At 56.4% G+C, this 20,820-nt stretch overlaps 3 protein-coding genes across 7 annotated transcripts; 1 reads left to right on the plus strand and 2 right to left on the minus strand.

Moving 5' to 3' along the window:
• Positions 1 to 985: 985 nt before the first annotated feature.
• On the plus strand, positions 986 to 5,877 carry LOC100304293 (uncharacterized). 4 transcript variants are annotated; one of them, XM_008653381.4, is made up of 12 exons: positions 986 to 2,294; positions 2,484 to 2,613; positions 3,064 to 3,124; positions 3,232 to 3,345; positions 3,616 to 3,747; positions 3,833 to 3,943; positions 4,074 to 4,492; positions 4,589 to 4,688; positions 4,820 to 4,879; positions 4,979 to 5,068; positions 5,137 to 5,256; positions 5,356 to 5,877. In XM_008653381.4, exons 2-12 carry the CDS (start codon positions 2,504 to 2,506, stop codon positions 5,659 to 5,661), a joined length of 1,623 nt encoding a protein of 540 aa, XP_008651603.1. In that variant the 5' UTR covers positions 986 to 2,294; positions 2,484 to 2,503; the 3' UTR covers positions 5,662 to 5,877. The 4 variants fall into 4 exon arrangements, with proteins under 4 accessions (XP_008651603.1, XP_035816530.1, NP_001159207.1 ...); XM_035960637.1 differs by having other exon boundaries at positions 3,839 to 3,943; NM_001165735.1 differs by having other exon boundaries at positions 1,497 to 2,294; positions 3,836 to 3,943; positions 5,356 to 5,831.
• A 226-nt stretch (positions 5,878 to 6,103) lies between these two features.
• LOC542650 (dihydroflavanoid reductase-like 1) lies at positions 6,104 to 8,593 on the minus strand. 2 transcript variants are annotated; one of them, XM_020540730.3, is made up of 6 exons: positions 7,697 to 8,593; positions 7,426 to 7,580; positions 7,112 to 7,306; positions 6,833 to 6,995; positions 6,541 to 6,733; positions 6,104 to 6,454 (listed from the first exon to the last, which is right to left on the minus strand). In XM_020540730.3, the coding sequence occupies exons 1-6, from the start codon at positions 7,815 to 7,817 to the stop codon at positions 6,304 to 6,306; spliced, it is 978 nt and encodes a 325-aa protein (XP_020396319.1). In that variant the 5' UTR covers positions 7,818 to 8,593; the 3' UTR covers positions 6,104 to 6,303. The 2 variants fall into 2 exon arrangements, with proteins under 2 accessions (XP_020396319.1, NP_001105644.2); NM_001112174.2 differs by having other exon boundaries at positions 6,107 to 6,454; positions 7,426 to 7,598; positions 7,697 to 7,978.
• Positions 8,281 to 18,974, minus strand: LOC542470 (iojap striping 1). Its single transcript, NM_001112025.1, has 5 exons — positions 18,640 to 18,974; positions 18,425 to 18,557; positions 17,987 to 18,125; positions 17,804 to 17,892; positions 8,281 to 8,761 (listed from the first exon to the last, which is right to left on the minus strand). Exons 1-5 carry the CDS (start codon positions 18,850 to 18,852, stop codon positions 8,649 to 8,651), a joined length of 687 nt encoding a protein of 228 aa, NP_001105495.1. The 5' UTR covers positions 18,853 to 18,974; the 3' UTR covers positions 8,281 to 8,648.
• Between the last annotated feature and the right edge of the window lie 1,846 nt (positions 18,975 to 20,820).

Raw genomic sequence — 20,820 nt, forward strand, 5'->3', positions numbered from 1 at the left:
GCCCGGCCCGTTTTGGGCCCGGCCCGCCAGGCACGATTAAAAAACCGGGCCGGGCCGGCTAAGCACGCGGGCTCAATTTCTTGTCCGAGCCCGGACCGCAACGGGCTTAAACGGGCCGGGCCGGCCCGTTTAGCACGAAAAAAGCGGGCCGAAAAGCGGGCTATACGGGCCGAAAAGTACGTTTTAGTGTAAAAAAAGCGGGCTTAACGGGCTTAGAGCTAAACGGGCCGTGCCGGGCTAGCCCACCGTGCCTAATTTCCTGTCCGAGCCCGGCCCGCTTATTCGTGCCGGGCCGGCCCGGGCCCGTATATAACCGGGCCGTGCCAGGCTCGGACCGGGCCCAAAAAGCGGGCTTCGTGCTGGGCTCGCGGGCCTCGTGCTTATTGGACATCTATATTCTTGGCCGTGTTTGTTTACTCGCGGGGTCGGGCTGGCATATAAAAAATTACGAGCGCGGATTCGTCGCCATCGGAGCTTGGCTACTTGGACGGACCCCCATCTCGGATCTCGCCCCCCCCCCCCCCCAATCCCCCTGTCACTCCGATCTTCATCTTCGGCCGCGAACCCATCCTTTCATCATTATTAAATCAACGGCGAATGATGGCCATGGCCTGCCGTAGCAGCAGCACTAGTAGTAAAATCTGATGCGCTGCGAGTTGCTGCGACGCGTGCGATACAGTGTGGTGGGACTCACAGACGTACGTCTGTTCGTGTGGCAGGCACAGCGCGGAATCGCATGCCGCTGTTTGTCCGCTTGCCTGCCTCGCGACTCGCGAGTGCGTGCGTGCGTGCACGGAACGCACGCCGAATCTCCCCGGCCGGGCTTGTTGGCTCCTTGGCACGCACGTCGCGGTAGACGACAGTGACCCGGTGCTCGCCTCGCCTCGGCGGTGGGTGATGAGGTCCTCCTTTACAACTGTGCTCGTTTTTTTTTTCTCACCCTGCATTATTGCGGAGATCAGATCACAGGCCTGCAGGACAAGGGAGGGGAGGAGGAGGAGGAGACGATGAGATGTTGCATCAGAGCGGAGGAGTTCAGAGGCCGATCTCTTCTGTCTTCTCTCTCTTTCTCTTTTGGACAGGGGGGGAGAGGGTCACGGGAAGGAGCAAGGCGCCACCAGCCGACCAGCGTTGGACTGCTCTTGGTGCAAGGCACCGTCGGTTCGGTTTGACCACCCGCCGCCAGGGCTGGCTGGCTCACTCAACCCGAGCCGCGTTGCGTCTGCTCCACAGAAAGGTGCAACTGTTTGCCCCTCTTTGCAGTGTCAAAGAATCGGACATGTTCACCCAGATCTTTAAGCAACCAAAAACCCTTTTTGTGTGTTTTGGCCTGGTTCCAGTTCCACGAACAAGAGAACCAACGTACACAGAGCGTACTGGTAAATGGCAGAGCCTAATGCTGTGTAGGTGAATCGGTGATTGACCAAGAATGGTGATCTTCTTGGTCATGAACCCTGGCAACGCTACTTCCCCCAAAGCAGCAACATGAGAAGCCAGTAACCAAATCCCACCTGCCCTCCCTGCTCCCCCACCTAACAATACTCCATGATCCATCCATCCATCCTCACATATCCTTTGCCACAAATACAAAACAAGATTTGGTGCCTGCCTGCCTGCCTGCTTGTGACGCTGCTACTGATCCGGCCAGATTATCTGCTGCTACTGATACATACAGCCAGACTATCCGCTGTTATCATTACCACTACCAGTGGTGATTAGATTGCAGTGGTTGATTTGGGGGGAGATGGAGTAGGCCGCTAGCCTTTCCCTGTTCCTCCGGTTAAAGAATTAACAGCGGTGGGACAACGAGGATTGATGCCCACTGTCCGATTAATTGATTCCTCTTTCTTCCTCCTCCCTCCCTTTTAATACCCGCCCTTGCTTTCCCTGCCCGTCTTTTCCATTCCCATTTGTTTTGGCGGCGGCGGCGGCTGCCGCGCCACCAGCTTTCCTGTGCCTCTTTCGCCTCGCGGGCTATTTCTCCTCCTCCTACCTCTCGGCCTCGTCCTTATACGAGCGCCATTGTGAATTTTCGAGCAGCAGCTAGCTAGCCTGTCGTCTCCTCCCTCTTGTTCTTGGCTACTGATCCTGTTCTGTCGGCGATATCCAAGAAAACAAAGACTTGGTCTTTTTCCTCTGCGTGAGCGAGCTGAGTGAGGGAGCTCACTTCTTCGAACAGCCGGAGCCTGGAGCAGCAGTTGAGCTCCCCCGGAGAAAGCTGAGCCACGGCGCCTTTGTTGCTCTCCGCCGCACATGGACAGACAGCTCGCTCTTCCCGGCAGTAACAGCTCAAGGTATGGGCATGGCGACCCTGCTCCTGCCGCCAGATACTCTACCGCCGCTACAGTAATGCTTGCTAACCCAACCGACAAGGTCGCTGGGAGATTGATCCGGTGCATCGCTAGCTGTGTGGGGATCGCTTCCGTTGCACATGCTACTCTTCTTGGCCATGGACTGAAAAAGGCTGTGGCGCCTGGACGCAGGTTCTAGGTCTCGGTCGGCGATGGAGAGGGAGTCGAGGTCAAGGGTGCTCTCGGAGACGGCGTCCTGCGCCGGCACGCCGAGGTCGGTTCAGTCGACTTGCAGTCTCCAGCGCCGGTACTCTTCACGGAGGTTAGTTCGCGCGCTGTACTTTCTCTCGCACGCGCCCTCTCAGCTCTCAAACGCTGTGAAACCTGAATGGAGATTTATTTTTTTCCTCTCCCGTCCTCTACACGCAGCGATTTTTTGCATTGTTTCAGTTCGGCAGCCTATTAACTTCCTGCTGTACAATTCAACCGTCCTCTTCACGCCGCATCGAATTCCTTTGGGCCACAAGTACAGTACCCGCTAGCTGTAGTGTAGTCCACTGCCCGGAGACCATCCTCATGAACACCGGTTGACAATGGTGCCAGGCTGCCAGCATGCATGGATCGAACTCACACTGGCTGTAAAAATAGTTTTCGTGCAGAGTTTTTTTTTTGTTCTAATGTCAGCAAGGCCTAGGGCGACTTTCAGCTGATTTGCGCCAGCATATCAAGATGGAAAAAAACTGTTCTAATCATTTACTGCTTGTCATCTTAGCATTCTGAAGCCACATGATGGCGCACTGGACATGTCGCCACGGTTCTCCTACTGCAAGCCTGTGAGTAAATTAATCGGACCTATCTTGCTGTATGTATATATATATATATCCTGCATAGGCATTTCTCCAGTTTACTTACTGTAATGACTTTTTTTTTTATCATGCAGGCCGCCGACAGAGAGAAGATGTTCAACAGAAGACACTCCCTGAATTTACCAGAGCAATTGCCAGGTCATTACTCCAGAAAAGCAACAGAACGGACCCAAAAGGCTAGCTCAAAGGTTTGTAGCAAGTCCTGGAAAATTGCTGGAAAAAGCATCGAGAACAGTAATATCTATATCTCAAAGCAGACGGAATATGAAAACGCAAATGCTGTAGGGGCTACTGTTCATGCATAGCGGTTATGTTATGCATCAGTTAAATTCGGGCAGAGTGACGTACGGGTTTAAATCTGAACACGAACATGTTCATGACACTGAAAGCTGAACCGAGAAAAACAAATGTGTTCTTGTGCATTTTTAGCTCCTGATCTCGCCTCTCTCTCTCCACAGTCTGTTGCAGATTTGGTTGGGGAGATCGCAGCGCTCGAGCAGGAAGTCATACGCAAGGAACTGCACCTGCTCGCTCTCTACAGAAGAGCGTTTGATCAATACGTATCTGAATCCTGCAGCTTCACAAGCGAGGTACCCTACCCTAACCCCCTCGTATCAGACGCTGCTGAGATAGATCGGACGGTACGAAGTCTAACATCGCTACCCACTTTATTAGCAGCAGGTGGACCAAGAATTTCTGAAAAGCATCGACGAGGGCGCGCTACGTCTGAGGGACATAAAGCGCTCCGCGGCGTTCGACCTGCCGACGACGACCATCTCAGGCTCTGTCAGTGCTGCGCACGGATCGTTTTCATCCATTCTTTAACTGTTTCGTTCGTATCAGCAGCGCGGTGGTCTTTCGTAGCCGGGAAACAGTTGGTTTTTTTTTTTTGACGCCTCGCATGCCGCGCGCGCAGGAGGAGCAGGAGGAGGCACCACCAGAGGCAAAGGCAGGCGCGAGGCATTCCAGCCTCGTCAACTTCCTGAGCGCCTCCATCTCGGAGTACGTGCCCAAGATCTCGTGCAAGCTGTCGGAGGACATCCTGGGCTGCATCGCCGCCGTCTACTGCAAGCTCTCGGGCGCGGAGGGGGAGTGCTGCGTGGCTTCGCCGAGCCCTTCGGTCTCGTCTTGGAGCACCTTCTCTCCGAGGCGCCGGAACGATAGCTGGAGCCCTCGGTCTCGGTGCAACAACTTCGATAGCTGGAGCCCGCGGCCGTGTGGAGTCGAGAAGGAGAGCGGTGAGCAGAGCCCAGGCGTGATGATGGTCGTCGTTCCGAGGATACGCGTCGACGCTGACACGTTTGAGTACGCGTCGAAGATGCTCGAGACTACCAGGTAAGCGCGAAGCGAAGAAGCAAGAGAAGCAGTGGAGTTTGTCTTTGGACTGATGGCAGAGTTGTTCACTCAGGGCGCTTGTTTGTTGTACGGCAGGTCTCTGATACAGCGCCTGGAGAAAGTCGACCCGGTGAAGATGACGCACGAGGAGCAGCTCTGCTTTTGGATCAATATCCACAATGCTCTGGTCATGCATGTATTGCCCTACACTCAAAAGTTTCAGTCTCAAACTGTCCCATGGTTAGCCAGCCCATGCATGATTTTTCTTCTTCTTCAGAATGCATCGTTAAACCTGTATTGCTTTGCTGCCTTGTGACATGATGACAGGCTTTTCTGGCCTATGGTCTGCACGACAAGCGCATGAAGAGCACGGACATGATTCTGAAGGTACACCCCGTTTCATTTTTTTTCTTCCTGTGCTGTGCTATCTATCTCTGCTTGCTTATTACACGCAAATGTATCTATCTGTGGCATCTTTTGGGACAGGCTGCGTATAATGTTGGCGGCCAATCAGTAAATGCGCAGACTATTCAGAACTCGATTCTTGGATGCCGCCAGTCCCACCGTCCATCATTGGTACGTGCATTTGCAAACAAAAACGAATGAGAGCAAACAAAACAAACTGACGTGAATGAAATCTGCAGTGGGTCCGCGCGCTGTTCACGCCGGCGAAAAGATCCGCGGCGAGGCACCCGTATGCGCTCCAGCACCCAGAACCCGTTGCGCATTTCGCGCTGTCGACCGGAGCGTTTTCGGACCCACCTGTATATATAAGCTGTGTTCGATTGATCTTCTCCACCTCTATGGAAATAAAGGCAGCGTGCATTATAATAATGAGTCGGTTGTCGCGTTTGCAATTGCAGGTGCGGCTGTACACGGCGAAGAAGATACAGCAGCAGCTGGAGGCGGCGCGGACGGAGTTCATCCGGGGCAGCGTGGCGGTGCGGAAGCAGGCGCTGCTGCTGCCCAAGGTGCTGCACTGCTACGCCCGGGACGCCGCGCTGGAGCTGCGGCACCTGGTGGAGCTGGTGTGCGAGACCTTGTCGGACGCGCAGCAGAAGCAGCTGCAGCTCGGCCTCCGGCGGAGGGCCGTCGACAAGTGCGTCGAGTGGATGCCGTACAAGTCGTCCTTCAGATACGTTGTACATAGGGATCTGGCTGACGACTAGGCGGGAGCCAGCCACGTACGGTTTGCTCTGTGTGATTGCTTGCTTGGTTGGTTGGTTTACAAAGTGTACAAGTAGTGGGGGTGGGGGTGTACATGCATGCATGTAAATACAGGTGTGCATGCTCACTACTTTTGAGCTAGTGAGCTGTGGCTTTGAAACACTGTACATTCTCTCTTTGTGGGCTTTGCGTTGAGGAATTTGGGATTTGAGACTGAATCTTGATGCTAGTGCCGTCCAGTGGAAAAATCAGCGGTTCAAAATCCGAATGGCTCAGATCGATGGTGGAGCCATTCGTCCGTCCAACCGCCACATGGCGTTCGGTTGATCGCACGCACACACCGGTGCCTGCCTCCGATCACCATCACCAGTCGCCACACCGACAAGGCGACCGGCAGCCACAAGTACACACAGCGAACGGAAGCTCGCAGAACGAACCAAAAAAAAAGGCAAAGCAAATGACGAGCGTGACATTTTTATTCATGTAGCCGGAGAGCCCGTGAGCTATGACGCCCTGACAGTAGCAGTCTGCGCGAGGACACCGTGACATGACGTGGAATTATTGAAGAAAAAAAAACGAATTAACAGCGGGTTCGGGACGCAACCCAACCGGCGCGTTCACAGGCGGAGGCACCCCATCGCAGTTCACAGGGGGCACTCCAGCAGGTGTCCCTGGTCTTTGAGCGACTGTACGCAGTCGTCGAACATCTCCTGCACCCCTCTGAACTTGAAGCCCAGCCCCTGCAGCTTCGACGTGTTCAGCTGGTACGACTGCTTGCCGTAGGGGCTGTTCAGCCTGCAGCAGAACGGACCATGCACACGGCTCTCCGTTCAGAGATCTTAAAATGGCACGCACATCCAGACGACGCGACGACGACTGACCTCCGGGGTATGGGGAATATCGGGTAGCGTTTCGCGAGCGAGGAGACCAGCTCGTCGTTGTCCAGCACCACTGAGCTGCACAGGTACCTCCCGGCGGCCTGGGGGGCCTCGTACACCAGGATGTGGCTGCTCGCAACGTCGTCGATGTGGACGTATCCCATTCTTCCGTACGAGCTGAACCTTGCCGTGTCGCCTGGGAACAGAGAATATATATATATATATATATATATATACCTCTTGTTTCCAGTCATCTATTTAACATACGAAAACCAGAACACGTACGAATGAGTACCTTGGAATAGGCCTAGGACGTCTGAAGCGGTAACGCATAGCTCGTGGGACAAACTGGGCCCGATCACGAACGACGGGAGGACAGTCACAAGGTCGATGCCGTTCTCCTTGGCGAACTCCCACGCCGCTTTCTCTGCAAATACCTTGGCTAGGGCATACCATAGCTTCGGGTGAACAACAAAGCAAGGGACGACACCGCAACGACGTGTGCATGCGTGTTTTCAGATCACGGTTTGAGAGATCGACGATGACAGAGAGTAGACACTGTTCAGTATCTCACATGCATCTTCTCGCAGAGTGGCACGGAGCTCCATGCCGTTTCGTCCAGCGAGATGTTACTGCTGGACTGGCCGTCGTCCCTGATCCTCACCGCAGACGACGAAGACGTAAGGACGACCCTTTTCAGGAAGGGGTTCTTCTTGCACGATCTCAGCACGTTCAGAGTACCGTTCACCGCAGGAACGAGCGTTTCCTCCTGCACCATGCATGCATGAAAAACAGCTTAATTAGCTAGTAGATGCAACGCGCTTCCGTAGAAAAGGCTGCAGTAGGATGGATGGTCCAGATATGCATATATATGCGGCGATGGCATGCCTTGCTAGTAGAGTCTGGTTTAGCGAGGACGGGGGATGCAGTGTGGAATACACCCTCACAGGCCATCACGGCGCTGTCGAAGCTCCCTTCTTCCAACAGATCAGCTCGCACGATTTGCAGCCTCTCTTTAGCGCCAGGTAATTTCCAAAGGTGGGCTGTTTTTTGGTGATTTCCTTGTGGGGTTACAAAAAAAAAGAAAAAAAATTGGTAATCAAGAATTATTAATGTAATAAAGAGGACTGATACGAAAGTAATGATATTTCGCAAATACCTGGGTCCCTGACAGTCCCTACCACATGATATCCAGACTCGAGGAGCCGTTTGATAAGCCAAGAGGCAACAAAGCCTGAGGCCCCGGTTACACATACCTTGCCCTTGCTTGAGGTCACCATGTTCTCAGCTAGACACTGGCAGAGATCGATATGCTGACCAACCTTCTCTTATAAAGCATCGGCAGGAACATTCTAGAGAAGAAAGAGCGAGAATTGCACATCGTATCAGCACAACTTTGGTGATCACAGTTAGCAGATACAAAGCTGGGTTGGTTGGGGGTAGATTTGCAATCGATCCAGGACGCGTCGCTTTTGTAGGTGATAAGTTGGTGTGCAAAACAATGCTACCGTCGGTGTAGTTGACCGCTTTACGGATTGCAGAGAAAGATCATCCACTTTCCACTGTTTACCGTTCAGTTGACCGCCGAGACGAGTCACTAATTTGTAGACTAATTAGTGCTTTAACTTGCCTCTTCTAGCAAGCTTGTTCAGTGCAGCCTTGCGTAAACCAGCAGTGAAATTTTACAAGCTGTCAGATCAGTCAGATGGTGTTAATATTAGCGAGCCAGGAGCCAGTGAACAATTTCTGGATCGACACACTGATCCTCCCGGTCATGGGAAGCCAAGTGCGGTGCGGTGCGGTTGCCAACATTATTCGATAGTTCACACAGGGTATGCAGAGCATGACATGACACAACAGAAACCTAGAATTTTCGCATCAAGTTGCCGTTTCAGCACTGCATCGGAGGCTGCGAGCAGCGCGCCGCTTCGGTTGTAGGAAGCGTTTTGTCAGTTGCGACCTCGCACCGCAGGTTTCTTTTCTCTGGGCAGCTCACCACATCTGATGACTAGTGAGATGCCGGTAACAATGTCTTCTGGCTGGCTTCACGAAAAAATCTCACTTTTCACTGGGATGCTTCCTAGCGCTGGCTCGGATGTAACGATCAACGATCACTGCCGTTGGGTGTCAAAAGGGAGTTCGATGGGTGTAGCGTTGCCGTAGAACTCTTCCAGGTTGTAGAATGCTCGCTGCTGCGGAAGGAATATATGGACCACAACATCACCTGCACAAGTGCGAATTGTTAGCTAGGTCCATGAAAAGCTTTGAATCATGCAAGGCCGTCCGATAGGATTTCATCTTGTTCCAGACACCCATTTAGGATATAATAATACACAAGGACAATTCAGAAATATGACTATTAAGAATTGAACAGTGCAAGTGAGAACTGCATTGTATACGAGAAATCATCGGAGCAAGGGGAGTTATTTTACGCCAAGTTTGCAACTGAATCGAAAACCTACCCCTGTCCTAATTAGTCCCCCCCCCCCAAAAAAAAAAGAAAAAAACAAAACAAACCGAAACTTCACATGAACATTGTTTTCTTAAACTGAACATCCACATCTGACATTTTTTTCTAAAACGATGAAACTAATTCATGTTCTCTTTAGATATCATAGGGGCAATGGTTTCTTATTGCTTAGACAGCAAATAGTAGTGTTAGAATACCCGTATATGGTTTGAGGTTTTCCCCGTGTAATTACTATCTCACCCCTCTGTAATGGGTCTGGCCCAGTTTACTCGGTCTATTAATACATCACCCAACCCCTGTTAGGGTTAGGGTTTACTATTCCAATATGGTACCAGAGCCAAATTAGGTTTCCTCCCCCTCTCTCTCTCCCCAACCGACCCTCCCAGCCGCCGCCATCCCTGGAGCCGCCGCCGCACCACCCCTGCAGCCACCGCTGCCCCTGGAGCCACCGCGGCACCCCCTCCTCCCTTCCCTGCGCCGGTCGCCTCCCTCCTCCCACCTGGCCGCGCCCCTACCTTCCGGCTGATCCTGCGCGCCGCCGGATCCACCGCGCAGACACGCCCCCAAGGAGCCGGCGGTCCGCCGCCAGCGCCGGTCTTCCTCCAGCTCCGCGCCGGCCTGCCTCCTCCCCTGCCGCCGGTCCGTCCCCTGCGCCGGTCTTCTTCCAGCTCCGCGCCGGCCTGCCTCCACCGCGTCGGCTCCTCTCCGCCCAGCCATGGACCACCGTCACGCCGCTGCTCTGCAGAACGTCAGCGCCGGCGTGCCTGACGTAGCCGCCCACGGCAGAGCAGCCGCAGGACTGGCCCCTGCTGGCGCTGCCGCGGGTCTAGCCCCTACTGGTGCTGCCGCAGGTCTTCCCACTGCTGGCGCAGCCACCACCGGCGTTGACACACGCCTGGCCGCGCCCCTGGCCGCCGGCCTCTCCTCGCCTAACGCCACTGCTGCGGCCCGCGCACGCGCCGCCGACCTCGTCCCATTCGGGCTTGGCCTACCGGACTACACGGCGTGTACAGGCGCCCTTACCTATCTCCTATCGCCGACCCGCATCCCCAGGCAGCCGCCCCCTGGGTTCTCCACCACTCGTCCGCTCGTTGCCGATGCCACCTGGGTTTCCACGCCGCTCTCCACTGACTCCACCATGTCATCGGCCATCGCGGCTATCCAGGCTGCCTGGCCGCTTCTCAGAAGCGCGAGCGCGCCGCGTCCCGCGCCCTGGAACAGGAGCGCGCCCTGGCCGCCACACTGACCACCCAGATGGCCACTGCGCAGCGTCTCGCCATCGGCCATCCTCTGATCGACTAGGAGACACCCCCAGAGGCTCGCCACGCCTCTGGACTCGATGCTGACCACATCGCCGCTCTCCATGCCCAAGAGGCCGGACTACAGAACATTCGGCCCCTCATGTCCGTCGTTCTGGACTCGGCGTCCTCCCACTACCCCGCTGGAGGGGGGAGGTCCTTCTCACCTTGCGACGCTACGCCCTCGACGACCACGTCCTCGACGACATCGCCAACCCGTCGTCCTGGGCCTGGTCCCTGATGGACTCCGTGGTCCTCTCCTGGCTCCACGGAACCATCACCGTCGAGCTCCAGGATATCATCCGCGACCAAGCGGACACGGGTCGTCAGGCGTGGCTCGCCCTCGAAGAACAGTTCCTCGGGAACCGGAACGCTCGCGCCCTGCACCTCGACGCCCAGTTCCACCTGTTCTCTCAGGGGGACCTCTCCGTGGACGAGTACTGCCGCCAGATGAAGGGCATGGCGGACTCTCTCCGCGACCTCGGCGAGCCTGTCGCCGACCGGACCTTGGTGTTGAACCTTCTGCGTGGCCTCAACCCCCGCTATGGCCACCTGAAGGCTCTCATCAAGAGGACCGTTCCCTTTCCCACATTCCATGACGTCAGGAACGAGCTTCTCCTCGAAGAGCTCACCATGGCGTATGAGGCCACTGCTCCGGCTCTGGCGCTCCTCCCGGTGGTCAGGCACCTTTAGGGGGCCAGGCCCCTCGCCCTCCGTCGACCGGGGCCTCTACCCGCCCCACACCTGCCGTCCCTGCGGCCCCTCGTGAGGCGTCCGCCGCCGACGGCAGTCGTCGTTCCCGCAAGGGCGGCCGTGGGGTTGGCGGCTCCTCTCGTGGTGGCCCCCGGTCTGGGTGGCGGCCAGGCGTGGCCGTCACTCTATAACCCCTGGACCAGGACCATCGCCATGTGGCCGGGCCAGGCCCCTCGTGCCTCCCGTCCCCCGGCGCCGGCCCTCCTGACTGTGCCTCCCTACGGCGTGCCTGCATCGCATCCGGCTCCGCCCCAACTCCTGCCCCCGGGGACCCCCACGACGACTTGGTCCCCGCTGTCTGGAGGCTGGGACCACGCCTCCCTCACCGCCGCTTTCAGCACCATGGCGATGACCCCTCCTTCCTCCGATTGGGTGATCGACTCTGGTGCCTCCTACCACACCACTCCCACTACATGCACGCTCTCCCGCTCCCATCCCCCCATTCCTCTCATCCTTCATCGATCGTCGTTGGGAACGGTTCCACTCTGCCTGTCACCTCAGTAGGTGCCTCAGTTCTCCCTGGACCGTTCTACCTCAACGACGTTCTCGTAGCCCCCCACATCACTCATAATCTCCTTTCTGTTCGTCGTTTCACCACTGACAACTCTTGTTCCATTGAGTTTGACCCTCTGGTTTCTCTGTGAAGGATCTGGTCACCGGGACTCCCCTCGCCCGCTGTGACAGCTCGGGGCCCCTCTACATGCTCCGACCATCCACATCCGGCGCGTCTCCGCCTCCTGCCCTGGTCTCCACCACCTCCTCCACCACTTGGCATCGTCGGTCTCGGACATCCCGGACCTGACGTCATGACCAAGATTACCAGTAGCCTAGATCCTTCATGTAGTAGGGGACATTTTGAGGGCCTCTGTCATGCTTGTCAGTTAGACCGACATACTCGTCTCCCATTCACCACTTCTTCTCGGGCTGAGCAGGCTTTTGACCTGGTTCATTGTGATCTCTGGACCTCTCCTGTACTCAGTCTTTCTGGTTATAAATACTATTTGGTGATTTTGGATGAATTTTCCCATTTTCTTTGGACTTTTCCTCTTAGATTGAAGTCCGACACATTCAACACCCTCACACACTTGTTCGCCTGGGTCCCCACCCAGTTTCACCACCCGGTCCGTGCCTTGTGTTAGACTGTGTGTGTGTGAGTGAGTGTGTGTGGGCCGGCACCACTGTTGGCTGCCGGCCCATTAGGGTTAGGGTTGAGTCCCTATAAATATGTGTACCCCATCTCCTATCAATACATCCCACTTTACACTTCTACATGGTATCAAATTAGGGTTTCTTTCCTCTCTTCCCACTGAAGCCGCCGCCGGCTCTCTCCCACAGCAGCCGCCTCCTGCGCCGCTGCCCCCGGGAGGCTCCGCCTTCCCTCCCGGGGGTGGCCTCCCACCCTCCACCAGCCGCGCAGAGGCCTGGGCGTCCGAACAGGGGCGGGAAGGGCGAGATCCGGCCAGGGGAGTGGCGTCCCACGCGAGCTCCCCTTCCCCTGCCAGCCGCCGGCCACCTCCGGACGCCGGTTCTTCCCCCCTGCCGGCCCAGTCTTCCCTCCCCTCCCTCCCCTCCCTCCCCTCCATGGAGCCTCTCGCGTCCCCTGCAGGGGCCGCAGCCACCACCTCCGTCAGCACAGGCACCGGCGTGCCTCCCCTGCTCGTCTCCCTCACCGGCGTGGGTGCGGCCTTTGCGGCCGCCGCCTCCACAGGCGCGGGCTCGCCCCCCACGCGGAAGCAGGGCGCGCGACCGTCGCCCCCCCTCGCCGGCGTGAGCGCCAGCTCCCTACCTGGCCCACAGGCCGCCGCCGCCGCCACACAGATCACCGGCGCTGCTCTAGCCGGTTCCCTGCCAGGCCTCTCTGCCGGCTTCCTGCCCCGCCACCTTGCCGGCGTGGGCACCAGCCCTATGCCCCCCTCGCCGGTCCTCGGCACCGCTCCTGCCGCCTCCCTGCCTAGCCTCCCCACCTGGCTTGGCCTCACTTCCACGCAGGCCACCGCTGCGCAGCAGCCCATTCGTCGCCCGCCGTCGTGCTTCTTGGATCCTGCATGGGCTGACACCGTCGCGTCCTCGACGGGACCTCCACCCACACTGCCTGCGCGCCCTCCAGTGGAGCAGCGGCGACGGCGGCGGCCGGACTAACCAGCCGTGGCCGGGTCCCCCTTCCCCAGCTCCGCCCAGGGCGCGGGCGCGGACTTCACAGCTGGCGGCCTCCTCCTCACAGCCGCTGCCCTCCCCTGCGCTCCTCTCCCCTGTGTCGGCGTCTTTGCCCATGCAGCCCCTTGTCATCACGCTAGCTACCTCCTACTTGCTCGCGCTGACGTCCCAGCAGCGCCTCCCCCTTCGAGCTTCTCCCGTCGCCGGTGCCGTCAACACCCTTTGCCAGGTCCGGCGCAGGCCCCTGCCCGGCTAGACACGCCCCGCCGCCCACCCCCTTCTTCGCCTTCGTTGGATCTGTCGCTGCCGCGGCCTTCCCGGCCGGATCCACGTTGCTGCGACCATCCCGGCTCGATCCGCCGTCCCTTTGGCTGGATCGTGTCTTCCCGGCTGGATCCGTCGCTGCCGTGGCCTTCCCGGCCGGATCCACCGATACCCCTTCTACTCTGCAGCGGACGCGGACACCCTGACCGGCACAGACGCGTGCGCTGCCGTCGGCCTCCCTGGCGGGGCTCCTTGACGCCTGGACGATCGAAGAAGCAGGAAGGTCGGCCTGCCGGTGCTCTTTTGCTGTGTCGCTCTGCCGATCGTTGACGCTCGAACGTCGACCCTCTCGAAGATCAGGCTTTTGCTGCGCGTCTTCCGACCGTGACCACCTCGACTTCGGCTACCTCGACATCTAGGGGCTATCGTCTTCTTCGAGCACACACCGGTCTCTACTCCAGCCGCAACATTCGTACCATCACGACGCTGCGACAGCGGGGGGATTTCAACCCGTTGGCTCCTACTCCGGTCCGTGCCTTGCAGTGTGACAACGGCCGTGAGTTCGACAATCACGCCTCCCGCTCTTTCTTTCTCACTCATGGCGTCCAGTTGTGTCTCTCGTGCCCTTACACCTCTGCCCAAAACGGTCGGGCCGAACGCATGATTCGCACCACCACCAATATGATCCGCTGCCTTCTCTTCCAGACGTCTCTCCCTGCCAGCTACTAGGCAGAGGCCCTGCACACCGCCACCCACCTTCTCAACCGTCTTCCCTCCAAGGCGGTGAGCCACCCTACTCCCTACTTCGCCCTGTACGGCACAACCCCCACCTACGACCACCTTCGCGTGTTCGGCTGTGCTTGCTACCCTAACACTTCTGCTACTGCCCCTCATAAGCTTTCTCCTCGCTCCATACGCTGCCTCTTCCTTAGCTACTCATCTGACCACAAGGGGTATCGGTGTCTGGACCTCGCCTCCCACCTCATCATCATCTCTCGTCACGTCGTCTTCGACGAGGATGTGTTTCCCCTTGCTGGCCCCTCCCCACCTACCGATCTCGACTCCCTCCTCGAGTCCGATCCGGTCTCCCCCTCCTAGGCGCCCCGCCTTGTGCCGTTACCCGCACCCCGTGCGGCCTCGACGCCGCGGCTCGCGCCTATTCCTGCGCCACGCGCGGCCCCGTCGACCACGCCTGCGCCACACGCGGTCCCGTTGACCATGCCTGCGCCACGCGCGGCCCCACCGACCCCTCCCGCACCATGCGCGGCCCCGTCGACGCCCGCGGCTCGATTCGCCGACCCGCACTCGTCTTCCACCGCCACCACCACGTCACTACCTCGGCACCTGCTGACCCGAGCCCGTCGACGAGCCCGGTGCGCTTCGCCGACGTCCCGGCTGACCGCGAGTCGGCCACGCCCGCGGCCCCCGACGTCCCGGCCGACCGCCCCGAGCCACCGGTGTACCACCCGGTCGCCATCCACCGCGACCCCGGGCACGTCCACCCGATGGTGACCCGGCGCGCCGCCGGCGTTCTTCGACATGTCGACCGGCTGATCTTGGCAGCTGATACGACTACCACTCCACCGGATGCCTCCCTGGTCCCCTCCTCTGTTCGCACCGCTCTCGCCGACCCCCACTGGCGACGCGCTATGGAGGAGAGTACGCGGCCCTCCTGGCCAACCACACCTGGGACCTGGTGCCGTGTCCACCAGGCACCAACGTGGTCACCAGCAAGTGGCTATTTCGCCACAAGCTTACCTCGGACGACTCCCTCGACCGCTACAAGGCCCGTTGGGTCCTTCGGGGCTTCACCCAACGCCCCGAAGTGGACTACGACGAGACCTTCAACCCCGTCGTCAAGTTCGCCACTGTCCGCACTGTCCTCTCCCTCGCCCTCTCCCGGGACTGGGTGATCCATCAGCTCGACGTCAAGAATGCCTTCATCCACGGCACCCTGACAGAGACTGTCTACTGTAGCCAGCCCACCGACTTCGTCGACGAAGCCCGTCCGGATCTGGTCTACCGGCTGAACCGCTCCCTCTACGGCCTCAAGCAGGCGCCGCGGGCCTGGTACAGTCGCTTCGCCTCCTACTTGGTCTCCATTGGCTTCGTCGAGGCCAAGTCGGACATGTCCCTCTTCATCTACCGCCGCGGCGACGACACTGTCTTCCTTCTGCTCTACGTCGACGACATTGTGCTCACGGCATCCACCGCCGACCTTCTACAGCGCACGAGGCACGATCGTCGCCCTGAAGCGGGAGTTCGCGATGAAGGACCTGGGGCCCTTCCACCACTTCCTTGGCATCACCGCCGAGCGCTGGCCCCAGGGTCTCTTCCTCCATCAGCGCCAGTACGTCGTCGACATACTGGAGCGGGCTAGCATGTCCGACTGTAAGCCCTGCTCCACGCCTGTCGACACTCAGGCGAAGCTCTCAGAGGACGACGGGCCCCCGGTCGCCGATGCGACGTCCTACCGGAGCCTGACCGGCGCGCTCCAGTACCTCACCTTCTCCAGGCCTGACATCGCCTACGTCGTCCAGCAGGTGTGCCTGCATATGCACACTCTGCGGGAGCCTCATCTCACCGCTCTCAAACAGATCATGCGCTACCTTCGCGGCTCCCTCGACTACGGCCTCCTACTCCGACCATCCCCGACGTCGGAACTCGTGGTCTACACCGACGCCGACTGGGCTGGCTGTGCAGACACGCGTCGATCCACCTCCGGTTACGCCGTCTTCCTAGGCGCCAACCTCGTCTCCTGGGCCTATAGGTGTACATTCGGGCCGCCCGGCCCAGCCCGGCCCAAGCCCGAAAAGGCCCGACACGTTTAATTTCGGGCCGGCCCGGCCCAGTATTAATTTCGGGTCGTGCCGTGCCGGCCCACGGGCCGACCCCTCGGCCCACGGCCCGGCCCATATTTCACTAAACGTGTCGTGCTTTAAACGGGTGGCCCGAAATAAAAAACGGCCCGAAATAAAAAAACGGCCCGAAATGCAGGGAGGACGCTGGCGCTCGCGCTCGGCCGCAGGGACGCTCGCGCTGGAGCTGGGCCGCACCCGTAGGAACGCTCGTCGCTCGGACGCAGGGCGCAGGGCCGCACCGCCGCAGGGAAGCTCGCGCTCGGCTGCCGCGACGCTCGCGCTGGAGCTGGCTGGGCCGCACCGCACTCGCAGGGATGCTCGTCGCTCGCGCTCGGACGCAGGGCGCAGGGCCGCACCGCCGCAGCCCGCAGGGACGCTCGCGCTCGACTGCAGGGAGCTGCCGGAGTGCTGGAGCCTGGAGCTGGCCGCCTTGGAGGCTGAGAGCCTGAGACGGCGGCCGGATGGGAGTCTCCAGTCGGGAATCGGGATCGATGGCGGCGGATTGGGACACGGGAGAAAAACGGCGGCCGGTAGCGACGTAGGGTTTCACTGTTTCAGCCTTTCAGGATAAAACGCTCGCGCTCGGCGGCCCGTGGACACACAGGACTGAGTACAGGAGTGGGGCAGTGGGCTGCTATGAATTTCGGGCCTTTTCGTGCCAGTAAACGGGCCAATTCGGGTCTGATTAAACGGGCCGGGCTCGTGCCCGCCCGTGGGCCTCGGCGTCGGCCCGATGCAACGGGCCGGGCCGGCCCGGCCCGAATTAATTTCGTGCCGTGCCGTGCTTGGGCCGGGCTTTTTTTTCGTGCTTCGTGCCCGCCCATTAGGCCCGGCCCAAATGTACACCTCTACCTGGGCCGCCAAGCGGCAGCCCGTCGTCTCTCGCTCCAGTGCTGAGGCCGAGTACCGCGCCGTGGCCAACGGTGTGGCAGAGGCCTCCTGGCTGCGACAGCTCCTCCACGAGCTCCACAGTCCCCTCCAGCGCGCTACCCTCATCTACTACGACAACGTCAGCGCGGTCTACCTCTCCACCAATCCCGTGCAACATCAGCGCACGAAGCACGTGGAGATCGACTTGCACTTCATCCGCGAGCGTGTCGCCGTCGGTGACGTTCGGGTTCTCAGCGTCCCCACCACGCTGCAGTTCGCCGACATCTTCACCAAGGGGTTACCGTCAAGTGTATTTTTAGACTTTCGCTCCAGTCTCAACATCTGTACAGGATAGAGTTGTGACTGCGAGTGGGTGTTAGAATACCCGTTTAGGGTTTGGGGTTTTTCCCGTGTAATTACTATCTCACCCCTCTGTAATGGACCTGGCCTAGTTTACTCAGTCTATTAATACATCACCCAACCCCTGTTAGGGTTAGGGTTTACTATTCCAATAAGTAGGATCTTCTGGTAGAAGTTGATAACCTGAAATGAGTAAACCTAATAGATAAAACACAACATAGAAAATAAAGACTTGCCAAAATCCAGTAATGTCCAAGAATTCGGTTTTGTATCACCAGATGCAACTTTGCTAAACTGCTTCTCACCAATATCCCTCATTTTGGAACTACAAGGTAAAAACACGAACTCTTTGTCAGCTGAAATTAAGTGCACCAGTCATATAATCTTGATGTTCAGCAAGAGAATATCTCAGCATATACCTGATAGCATCTATCTGAGCATTTGAGAAGGCAGTGAGGATGATGAAGAACCTAGTCCAGTAGACAAGCCGCCTCACACAAAGTACACGGATATCAGTAGCCTTTATCTCACTTGCAGCTTTAGCCAACGAGACGGCAACTACAAAAAGTATACAGTTGGGTTAAATATTAATAATGAAAGATGAAGTGCAGATAAAAAAAGAGAGGAAGTACTGTCTCAACAATCTTCTGCAGTGGCTAGTATGTGATAATTCTTTTGCACCGGTGCAAATACAACAAATACACCATGTGGGGGCGCAATCGGGAAATCGTGTCTACTTCAGAACCAAATCGGAATTTTTTTCAGAGTATGTGACAAAAAAAGTTTTCGAGGCAAGCCTGATTTCGTGGTATGGCTTGAGGAGTTCAGGGACGGAGGGAGAGCGGGGAGGCACATACAGGACAAGCACTCGGCATCGTCGTCGGCCTCAACGGTGGGATCCGGAGGTCCACCGGAGCTGTACACCACCTCGCCATGCTGTTTGAGCAAATCCTCGAGCAACTTGTCCGCGTCATCCCCTCTCCCAAAGTTCTAAGCGATGAACCAGAGTGAGGAATCAGAGCAAGTGCTAAAAGAAACCCGAGAAGAGGGAGCTAGCCCCTTCGGCACTCACCACATTAGACGAGGAAGCAGACTGAGAGCGAGCTCGGCAGGCGACGGTAGCCGGGGGTAGCAGGTCGCTCCTCAGTGGCTGCTGGGGGCTGCTCCTGTGGCCGCCGCTGCCCGAGGAAGCGCGCCGCCGCCGCGCCCGCGGATTCAGAGTGACGGCTGCCGGGGGCGCGCAGGCGAGGCCGTGGCTCGGGACTGCGGCGCTTGTACCTCCCATGCTAGCTCTAGCTAGTAGTAGCTCCCGCTGCAAAATTTTCCTCGGCAGGAGGACGAGGAGTAGCGGAGAACGCGTCGAGTGAACGACAGAACGAGATAAGCAAGCAGCACACTGGTGAAGAGGATAGGCCACAATTTTTCTTTTTCGCCATTTCGTTTCCCATTTAAACTGTCACGCGAGGCTACCAATGTGCTTGGGGATTCGCGCAAGGGTTTCCCTTGCCTGTGATTCATGATGGTACTCCGTCAAAAGGTAAGTCAAACGGTCTGGAGTTGAGCCGGCAATGGACCCTCATAGCCGATTCTTCCGTTAGAGAATGGAAGTTTCTTACACGATGAGAATGTAAACGAAAAAAAATAATCCCGATGCCTCGATGCCTCATTTCCGTTCCATGCAGAGATATATTAAAATTACATTTGATGATATTTTTATGTACTATTTAATAATAAAAATAAATAATTACATTGTCAAGAGATCACTCATTATACAAATATATTAATTTTGATGTACACATAATCTATACTATACTTAAAGCACCAGTTTCAACGGTCGTCATTTTTTTACAAATAACCCCTCACAACTATTTCAAATTAATCCGATGCACGCCTATAGATGGCCAAACAGTGGTCCGGTACGGGCCAGACACCGCGGGCCACAACTCTGGCCCAGGTACGTCATGCCAACCTGCTGACTATGCCAGGTCAGTCCGTTAGCCTCTCGACTCATTTGATTAAATCAGTGTAACAGTGGTCCGGTACGGGCCAGACACCGCGGGCCACAACTCTGGCCCAGGTACGTCATGCCAACCTGCTGACTATGCCAGGTCAGTCCGTTAGCCTCTCGACTCATTTGATTAAATCAGTGTAAAATGTTAAAAAACGATGCAAGAGGTGGGATTCAAACCCATGCCCTGATGGAAGAAGGTCGAGAGTGAAGCTATCTAACCAGTAGAACATCATGCTCTGATGTTTTTAATATTGAATATAAATTGTATATATGTATATACGTTTTTTGTAAAATAAAAAAATATATAATCGTGTCGGGCCGGGCCAGCACTACAGGCCGAGATTACAGCCCAAGCACGGCACGACGTTCTTGGCTCTTACAAGCATTAGGTCGTTTTTGAGACCATATTGGCGCAATAGACTCAATAGTGTTTGAGGTTGCTGAATTGGATGAAGCAACAGTGATTTGTCACACTAACAGTAGAATGAAAGGTTATTTGTTGGTTTTAAACGTTAGTAATTGCTACGAAGTAGCATAATTTATATGGAGCGCATCCAATTTTATTGATACCTGACTTTAGCAATCACTCCATATATTGATATATCTTTTTTATAAGTTTGAGTTTATGTGACTTATTTTAGAAACTTGAACTCATAAACTTTCTCTTATTTGGTCTCTGTATGGTAGAATTATGTCATTTTATAATCTCTGTTCGTTCAGTCAGTCGTTATGAACTCTCTTCTAATCACTCACTTCATTGGTCGTGTTGTATCAAGACATATTGAATGAAGTAAACAATAACATCAGTTAGTCAAATCAAAAAAATATTATACAAAGAGCGGAGACAATCAATAAAAAATCTTGAAATTCTTTTGGTGGATGGTTTATATGGGTATTGTTGTAAGCCGTCGTAACGCACGGGCAACCGACTAGTAATTTTTTACGTTTAACAGTGTGTACAAGTGACAATGTTTTACATTAATAACAAATGACGTATGTTGTAATTATAATTTAAACAGAGACGAAGATCACCGTCGAAGATTTATCCTCGTGGAGGACGGGTGAAAAAAAATTATCCCGTAAACATTTATGGGATTCCCGTAGGGAAATTTTTTTTATCGTGAAGACTAAGATGGGGAGTTGTTCTCCGACGAAAAATTCTCAATTGTCATCCCTAGTCTAAGTTTGATCAAAACTATAAAAAATATTAATATCTTTTCCTCACATTTAAAAAAATGTAAA

The sequence above is a fragment of the Zea mays genome, chromosome 7, assembly GCF_902167145.1.
Source record: "Zea mays cultivar B73 chromosome 7, Zm-B73-REFERENCE-NAM-5.0, whole genome shotgun sequence".
Lineage (NCBI taxonomy): Eukaryota > Viridiplantae > Streptophyta > Magnoliopsida > Poales > Poaceae > Zea > Zea mays.